The sequence below is a fragment of the Colobus angolensis genome, unplaced genomic scaffold (genome assembly GCF_000951035.1).
Source record: "Colobus angolensis palliatus isolate OR3802 unplaced genomic scaffold, Cang.pa_1.0 Scaffold259, whole genome shotgun sequence".
NCBI lineage: Eukaryota > Metazoa > Chordata > Mammalia > Primates > Cercopithecidae > Colobus > Colobus angolensis.
This window is the reverse complement of record NW_012115810.1, coordinates 3,755,943-3,766,107: the sequence shown is the minus strand read 5'-3', so window position 1 is coordinate 3,766,107 and position 10,165 is coordinate 3,755,943. Positions and strand designations below refer to the sequence as shown.

General features: G+C 35.9%; 1 protein-coding gene across 1 annotated transcript in view; it reads left to right on the top strand.

Moving 5' to 3' along the window:
• The window catches only part of PSMD14 (proteasome (prosome, macropain) 26S subunit, non-ATPase, 14), a 110,503-nt gene that overhangs the window by 92,119 nt on the left and 8,219 nt on the right, over positions 1-10,165 (top strand). The window contains exon 10 of the mRNA XM_011947104.1: positions 984-1,109. Within this exon, the coding sequence (XP_011802494.1) occupies positions 984-1,109 (126 nt within the window). The remainder of the gene's footprint in view (positions 1-983; positions 1,110-10,165) is intronic.

Here is a 10,165-nt window from a genome sequence, read left to right as displayed (position 1 = left end):
TGTGCCATGTTGGTGTGCTGCACCCATTAACTCGTCATTTACATTAGGTATATCTCCTAATGCTATCCTTCCCCCCTTCCCCCTCCCCACAATAGGACCTGGTGTGGGGCTTACAGGCTGGTCTTGAATTCCTGACCTCAACTGATTCGCCCGCCTTGACTTCCTAAAGTGCTGGGATTACAGGCATGAGTCACTGTGACCAGCCTAGATAAATCTTTTATTCTCAGCTTCATGGCTTTTCATCCTGACAATAAAGAAGTTATAGGTAGAATACCAGAATGTGAAGGAAACTTTGAGATTACCTAATACAAGCCCTTAATTCACAGATCTCTAAACAGAGGATCAGAAAGATTGACACAAGGTCACTCAGTAAATGGGGCATTTATCTCATTATCTTGGCACTGGAAAGCTAGGCTATATGAAAAATTAGAGATACTTTGTGTAATATTAATATGAATATCATTCATTCATCAGATGTTTATTGAGCTATTATTGGGTATTGTTCTAGAATATAGACCCTAGTGGTCTTGAAATGAATAGGGCAAAGTCCCTGCCTTCTTGATTTCCCTTTAGTGGGAGAAAAATGCAGTAAACAAGTAAACAGAAATTTCAGGTCTTTGTAAGCGTTACACAAGTAATACAGCAGGTTAAGGGAAGAAAGATTTTTTTGTTTAAGGTAGTGTAGTGCAACTATTTTAGGTATAGTGCTGTTAGGGAAGACATCTATCTGTAAGGAAGAGAGGAAGGCAAGTTATGCAAAGATGAAAATAGCCTTCTAGGTAGAAGGACAGCAAATGCAAAGGCCTTGGTGTTGGAGTACTCCTTAAGTTATATTAATATAAATATAGGAGCATTCTAATTGGAGTTTATTTGAATTAATAAAGTTAAATTTAAACCATTAAGTCAAAATGTTTTTTTTTCTCTAAACAATGAAGGGGGTATCCTCAAGGCAGAAAAATAATTACTTTTTCTTTATTTTTTAGATGTTGCTAAATTTGCATAAGAAGAGTTGGATGGAAGGTTTGACACTTCAGGACTACAGTGAACACTGTAAACACAATGAATCAGTGGTAAAAGAGATGTTGGAATTAGCCAAGAATTACAATAAGGTAAAAGTTACTTCCACCATTTGTTCTTTATAATCTTTGGAATACATATGATTACATGCCAAGCATTGTATAAGTAATTAAAAATAGAGAAGCCTTTTTTGTAAATAAAATAGTAAATATTTGCTTTGCAGTTCATCTGGTCTGCAACTACTCACCCTTGCCTTTGTAATGCAAAGGCAGCCTTACACAATATGTAAAGGAATGAATGTGTTTGGGTTCTATTAAAACAAGCAGCTAGCCAGATTTGTCCCATGGGCTATAGTTTTTCAACTCCTGTTGAAGACCATGTAATACAGTTGCATATTTGAAATCTCTTCATTATTTAAGGTATGTTTCTCTTGAAGGGGACAGGGAGTAAGGGGATATAGATAATGATTAACAGCACTTACTACTTGCTGTGTATAATTTATATTATGAACATTTCTATTTTTCATTTAATAATTATTTATTAAAAATCTAATGTGCCAGGCATATCATACATGTATACATATAGATTGCAACTCATTAATGGGTTGAAAACCTGCAATCTGAAAATACACATTTATACATTATGCAGTGTTACATTAACAAATATTTATTGAACATCTCTTATACAAGTTATAGTAAAAAAATGAATCCTTGCTTTATTTATAGGAAAACAGGAACAGTTAGACAAGCTTCTAAATAATCAGTGCATTAGTTAAAAATCAGTCTGTACCATAACACCTTCATATTCAGATTGTCCACAGACCAGCTATATCAGCATCACCTAGGATCTTGTTAGAAATGCAGACTTTCAGACCTACTGGCTCAAAATCTACACTTTAACGAGTTCTCCAGAAGATTTGTATACTCTTGAAATTAGACATTAGGAAATACTACCATAGAGAAGACCATGGGAAGCCCTGTAGGAGTTCAGAGGCTCTGACTTTGAAGCTAGCCAACACCCAGGTTGCTGTCTTACAGATAAACAACAATCGAACTAGGCCTTAAAGCATAAGTAAGACTTGAACATACAAAGAAATGTTACCCTAGACAAAATAAACATCACAGGCAAGGGCTAGGAGATAGAAAGGCATAGAACAGATCCTGCAATCCCACCACTGGTTGCACATCCAAAGGAAATGAAATCAGTATGTTGAAGAGATGTATACACTCCCATGTTCATTGGAGCATTATTCATAGTACCCAAGATATGGAGTCAACCTAAGTGTCAGTCAACAGAGGAATAAAGAAGATGTGGTATGTAGATATACATACAATGGAATACTATTCAGCCATTAAAAAAAAGGAAATCCTGTCATTTATGACAACATGGATAAACCTGAAAGGCATTATTTTAAGTGAAATAAGCCAGGTATTGAAAGCCAAGTACCACATCATCTCACTTATATGTGAAATCTAAAAAAGTTGAACTTATGGAAGTAGAGAGTAGAATTGTGGTTACCAGGAATGTGAGGTTTGGGTGGAGCAGGGTGGGTTGGGGAGGTGTTGGGGAGAAAAAAAGATACAGGACATGTTTAGGAAACAATATGCTTGGCTAGTATGCATAGTACATGAAGGTGAACAGTGGGGAATTAAGTTTTAAAACGTTTTTGAAGTCAAATAACAGCACTTGGGATGTCAGGATAAGAGGTGTTTTTGAGGAGTTTTTGTTTTGTTTGTTTTGTGAGATGAAATCTTGCTCTGTCACCCAGACTGGAGTGTAGTGGTGCAATCTCGGCTCACTGCAACATCTGTCTCCTGGGTTCAAGAGATTATCTTGCTTCAGCCTCCCAAGTAGCTGGGATTACAGGTGCCCGCTGCAACACCTGGCTAATTTTTATATCTTTTAGTAGAGACGGAGTTTCACCATGTTGTCCATGGCTGGTCTCAAACTCCTGACCTCAGGTTATCGACCTGCCTTGGCCTCCCAAAGTGCTGGGATTACAGGAGTGAGCCACTGTGCCTGGCCTAAGAGATATTTTTGATCAGAGGCATGATATGCTTAGAACCTGACTTTAGAAACATAATTTCACAACAGTATAGAAGGAATGCTGTAAGAGAAGATTTGAAATGGAAAGTCTGTTTAAGAGGAGCTTGCTACTACCCAAACAAAAGATACGAAGAGTCTGTATTATTACCATGGTAGCAGTGGGAATGGAGGTATCAATAGGCAAATAAATAAAGCATGGTACTGGTTGGATAGATGAAGTAAAAGGAGGAGGAGGAATCAAAGAGAAATTCAAAGTTACCTGCCTGGGTGACTAGTAGTATGGTAGTACCACTAGCATTTTTAATTTAGGTACAAGTAGAAGGATTGAGAAAGGAGGTAAAGAGTTTATTTTTAAGGAAGCAATTAGAAATGTGGGACTAGGAATTAATAGTAAGGGCTAGAGCTCAAGATTTCAGGATCATAGTTAAGATTGTTGTTAGTTATTACACCAAAACGTAATATTTCCCTTTTAAAAATAAATACATCTTAAAAATATATTTTATCCAAGAGACAGTGTATAAAATTTACCAAGTGTAACAACAAGACTTTTGAGAGAACTAAGCTTTAAAATAAAGTTGATGGGCCCATACAAATGAAATCCCAGCAGAATTAGGGTTGGCTTTGAAAAGAATGATAGTGTTTCAACTGGAAATCCCCATTAGTGCTAGATTGTAGGGAAAATATTTCTTATCTTTCTAGTGTATGTTTTCATGCCGTGGAGATTAGATAAAGAGAAATAAATCACTTACCATATTTTAAATAGTTAACCTTTTATAAGTAAAAAAGTTATGACTTAAGTAATTATTCAGCAGACTGTAGGAATGGTTTTCATTTCTCTGTAACATTACACGTTTAAGTAAATTTGTATTGGTACCACTGCCAGGAAATAACCTATTTATGGTTACTGCTGCCCATCTACAGAAGTTTTTCCTATTTTACAGTTTTAAAAAATCTCTGTAGTACTCAAAAACTTGTAAGGTTTGGTTATAAAATGAAAACAATGTGTAAGCTGTGATATGAAAGAGTCCAAATTTGGGAATGTAATTCCCTCTGTGATTGAAAGAAATACGGTGGGTTTTTTTAGTAACACTTAAAATATAAAAAGAAAGGCCCATGCTACCAATTTTTCATAGTATTCTTTTTAATTGGTTGGTGTTTTAAGCTAAGGTAATTACTGTTGGATGCCAGTTAGGTCCTAAAGTAAAAGAAGGTTAGAAAATAATTAAATTCTTATGTCGTAAGTTTTCAGTTTCAAGTCTGAATTCCACACAAATTCTGCTTGATTATTATTAGTCATTTGATTTTTTCTAATTACTGAATCACAACACCCACAGTTCTGTTTTTCCATGTCTCCTAATTTATTCATGCCAAGATGCATCTGCTATTTTTTTTAAATTTTGATAATGTTTGATTACATACTTGTAAATGAATGTGCAGGTGAAAAAATGAATTGCAAAGAACATTTTAAGAATAGCATAAAAACAAAAATTTACCTTTTTTTTTTTCCCAAGCATGTAGTGCTATAAATTCTGAGATCTGACAGTTTACTGTTCAGGTGGAAATATCGACCTACTTAGTAACCTGAAAGAAAGTTTGAATATTTCTTTTATATGCTTACATATGAAATATGTAAATATACAATGACATTTGGTTTAATACAGTAGCTATACTAAATGGTGATATCTCATTTGGTAGTACAATATGATAAAAACAACAGATATAAATATTGGGGAAAAGAGGTAAGATTATCATTATTTGGATGTAATAGAATGTGTTTGCAATCAAACATAAAAATCTAAGAATTAACTCAGAAAACTCTTAGAACTGTTTTAATCAACAATTATGTAGTTGGTAAGCACAGTTATATAAACTGAAAACAGTCGAAAAATAGGCAAATCAGTTACAGTAGCATCTAAAATTATAAAATATTCAGGAATTAACCATCACAAGAAATGTAAATGTGTAAGTGTGTATGACTTATGTGAAGGAAACGAAAAACATCTGTAAATAAATTGGGACATACCATGTTTCCAAATGGGAAGACTTAGTATTGTAAAGCTGCTGTCAGGCTTCCCAAAAGTTACTATAATTCTAGTAAGAATATTAATGTGAGCTTTGAAAAATTTGGTAACGTGACATTAAAGTTTATCTTCATAAAATAACAACTAGCATTTATTGTTTGTTATGAGTCAGAATGGGAGAAAATATTTTTACCTATAACACAGAGTGAGCTAGTACCCAAAAATGCATAATACTCAGAGAATTCCTATAAAATATTTATTTTATTTTTGTTGTTTATTTCTGTAAGTTACTGAGGAACAAGTGGTGCTTGGTTCCATGAGTAAGTTCTTTAATGCCGATTTGTGAGATTTTGGTGCACTCATCCCTTGAGCAGTATATACTGTACCCAATTTGTAGCCTTGGCCTAGAAAATACTTTTTTTTAAATAAGTTGAGCAAAAGAGAAAACTCACTGCAAAAAAAGACAAATGGTATATAAACATGGAAAAGTTCTAGCCTTTTTAAGTAGTCAAAAAAAAGTTAAAATAAGTAGAAATTTTTTTTTTCTTTTTAAATAAAAAAGAATTTTTTAGGAAAATATAGCAGTAGTGGGAAAGTAATTGATAGAACATTTTTGGAGGCCATCTTTCAGTTTTAAGTGCATATAACTCTTTAAACAACATGTTCTCTGTAGAGGATTTATTATGAAAAATAAAATTTCACAAAAACTAACTTAGAGAAATATCTACAATCTGCTGTTAGATGTACAAAATTAAATTGTATAACAATGTGAAAATAATTCCTATCATGTTATCTTCTCTCCCTTTTTCAAAAGTATCTCTATGTTGCATATATGTCAACATATTGTGTTGGTAGCAGTATGTGTGAGGCAGGAAACTCTATACTTTACATAACGCCTGAATTATTTTCAGTTTTTGCTTTAAGCAAGTAATACTTACATGTAAGGTTGTGTTAGCTCAAAATAACAATGGCTTAAACAAGGTAGAAAGGTATGTCTCATATTTCAAGGCCAATATAAAACTTCAAAGACATTAGAGACCCAGGTTCATTCTGTCTTTCCGCTCTACTTTCCTTGTCTTGGCCTTCTTCCTTTAGGTCACCTCGTGATTCATTGTGATTGCAGTAGCTTCAGCCATCTCATCTAAGTTTCATGCAACAGGAAGAGAAGAAAGGGCAAAAGGGGATAAATCAGTTTCCTTTCAGGATCCTTTGCATAAGTTCCACACAGCACTCCTGATTACAACCGACCCTGGAACTATATGGATTTGAACTGTGTAGATTCAAATATATACATGGATTTTTCTCATAAACATATTAGAATTTTTTTGAGATGTACAACAATTTGAAAAACACCTCAGACAAACTGCCTAGCCCAGAATTATTATTATTATTATTATTATTAAAGACAAGGTCTCACTCTGTCACTTAGTCTGGAGTGCAATAGCATGATGGTTCACTGTAGCTTCCACCTCTTGGGCTCACGCAATCCTCCTGCCTTAGCCCCCCGAGTAGCTGGGACTACAGGCATGTGCCGTCATGCCTGGCTAATTTTTTGTAGAGATGGGGTTTCACTATTCACCTAGGCTGGTCTTGAAGTCCTGGGCTCCAGCAATCTGCCTGCCTTGGCCTCCCAAGTGCTGGGATTACAGGCATGAGCCACAGCACCTGGCAGCCCAGAAATATTGGAAAAAAAAAAAAAAAAAAGGCATGTCACAAATGCATAAAATATAGGAGACACTAGTCTGTTTTATCATTTGCTACCATAAACTATACACATTATAAAATAAAAAATTGTCAAAACGTATACATACAAACACAGTTGTACACGGCCCCATGCTCAGTTGAGAAGGTTGAATTGCTTGATATATACTATAGATTGAGGTCCCCAGCTGCTGTTGCCTGCCATTTCAGACAGGTAATTTACCTTGTAAACAGATAATGTAAACTTATTGTATTGATAAATAAGTATGGTACTGTAAATGTATTTTCTTTTCCCTACACTTTTCCTAATAACATATTCTTTTCTCTAGCTTACATTGTTGTAACAATATAGTATATAATGTATATAACATACAAAATATGTATTAACTGTTTATATTATCAGTAAGGCTTTCAGTCAACAGTAGGCTATTAATAGTTAAGTGACACACAGATTTTCACCTGTGATGGGTTAGCTCCCATAACCCTCATCCCCATTTGTTGAAGGGTCAACTGTATATCTCATTTGGCAGGACATAGTTAAATGGACACAACTAGCTGCAAGAAAGTTTATGCAATGTGGTATTTTAGCTGGGATCATTGATACATTTAGTAAAATCAGGGTTATGTTACAGAAGAAGGGGAAGATGGACATTAAGAAGGTGACTATCAGATTCTGCCATAGAAATGTTTTCCAACAACCTTAACTACAGTTTCTCTTACATGCACACGTAGACACACACAAGCATGTGTGCACATACATGTATGATCTTTATTGTTCATCTCTATTTCATGTAATTATATTTTGAAATTGAATTCTCTGTGAAATTTTTATGAGGCATCTATGTTGTTTAGGGCCACTTAATAAATCATGCATTTGACATTATTATTATTATTCAAGTTGTATCAGTGAAAAGTAATGATTTCCCCAATTGCCATGAATGTTTCTTTGAGGTCTTTGGAGATACATAGGACTGTGTTTAAGCCACAGTTTCATTGCTTATTGCCTGTATGGCTAGAGGCAAGTCAGCCTTTCTGAACTGTGTTTCCTTATCTCTAAAATTAGGTTAAGGATTGTGATATATGTGAAGCATCTGGCACATGATAGGCATTTAATAAAATGATGGCTGCAACCACTTCTGATGTTATTAATATTATTCTTGACTCCTCTCTCTTTTTCTCACATCTACTCAATCAGTAAACCATTCTGACTAAATTCTCGAGTTAATCTGCTTCTTTGCATTGCCACTTCCATTGCCTTACCTCCTCATTGGTTTCCTTGCATCTCCAGTTTTTCCCATTCAAATCTATTTTCCATTCTGTAGAATGATCTTTCTAAAATGCATATTGGTCATGCATCAAAGAAAACTATTAAAAAAAGAGAAAAGACAACCTACAGAGTGGGAGAACATTTTTGCAAATCAGATATCTGATAAAGGTCTAATATCTAGAAAATAGAAAGGCATGTGTGGTGGCACATGCCTGTAAGCCCAGCACTTTGGGAGGCTAAAGGAGGAGAGGATCATCACTTGAGCCCAGGAGTTCAAGACCTGGGCAACATAGGGAAAAAAAAAGAAAGAAAGAAACCATAAAGAACTCTTGCAATGCAGCAACAAAAAGACAATCCAGTACAAAATTAGGCAAGGACTTGGATAGAAATTTCCCAGAGAAGATATGCAAATGGTTACAAACACATAAAAAAGATGTTCAATCAATATTATTAGTCATTAGAAAAATGCAAATCAAAACCACAATGGCTATAATCAAAACAGTGAAAAATAACAAGTGTTGCCAAGGGTATGAAGAAATTACTAGTGGAGATATAAAATGGTAGAGCCACTGTTGAAAACAGTTCCTCAAAAGGTTAAACATACAGTTCCCATATGACCCAGCAATTCTGCTCGTAAGTATATACTCAAAAGAACTGAAAATCGGTATTCAAACAAAAAGCATGTATACGAATGTTCATAGCACTATTCACATTAGCTAAAGTTGGAGACAATCCAAATGTCTGTCAGTAGATGAGTGGATAAACAAATTGTGGTTTATATGGACAACGTACTACTACTCAGTCATAAAAAGGAATGGAGTGCTGATACATGCTACTACATGGATGGATCTCGAAAACATGGTAAGTTAAGACAGATGCAAAAGGCCACATATTATATGATTCAATTTATATGAAAAAACCAGACTAGGTAAATCCATAGAGACAGAAAATAGATATGTGGTTGCCAGGGACTTGGGCAAGGTGGGAATGGGGAAGTAACAGCTTAATGGGTAACTAGGTTTTCCTTTGGGGTGATGGAATACAGGTGATTGGGGCACTAAATGTGACTGAATCGTACACTTTAAAATTGTTAATTTTATGTTATGTGAAATGTACCTCATTTTTTAAAATGCAGATTCGTTCATGTCACTACCTTGCTTTTAAAAAGCCTTTGATGGGCCGGGCGCGGTGGCTCAAGCCTGTAATCCCAGCACTTTGGGAGGCCAAGATGGGCGGATCACGAGGTCAGGAGATCGAGATCATCCTGGCTAACATGGTGAAACTCCGTCTCTACTAAAAAATACAAAAAACTAGCCAGGCGTGGTGGCAGGCGCCTGTAATCCCAGCTACTCGGGAGGCTGAGGCAGGAGAATGGTGTAAACCCGGGAGGTGGAGCTTGCAGTGAGCTGAGATAGTGCCACTGCACTCCAGCCTGGGCAACAGAGCGAGACTCCATCTCAAAAAAAAAAAAAAAAAAGCCTTTGATGACCGACTTCTCATTGCCTTAGAATGAGGTCCAAACCTCATTTGGCTCCTGCTTGCCTCTGTAGCTTTATTTCTTATTACTCTTATGTTGTTGAAATACTGAGTAATTTGCAGTTCTTCTAACTTATAATGCTTTTTCTTGCTTCCTGGCCTGAAGCACTCCTTACCAATATATCCCCATCCCAACTCTTTCTTTTCATTCAATTCTCAGCTTAACCCTTTCTCACTTTTGAGGACCTCACCATACCACCAAGAGTGCTATTTACTCCTTCTTTATTTGCCAATAGAACTTTGCTCTTCTATCAGATGAATTTAATTTTTTTTTAAGGGACCAGGTCTTGCTCTGTTGCCCAGGTGGGCTGCATGATACCATCATATCTCACTGTAGTCTTGACCTCCTGAGTTCAAGCAGTCCTCTTGCCTCAGCCTCCTGAGTAGCTAGGACTCCAAGCACTCACCACTATGCCTGGCTTTTTTTTTTTTTTTTTTTTGAGATGAAATTTCACTCTTGTTGCCCAGGCTGGAGTGCAGTGGCATGAGCTCGGCTCAGGCTCAATGCAACCCCCACCTCCCAGTTCAAGTGATTCTCCTGCCTCAACCTCCCGATTAGCTGGGATTACAGGCGCAT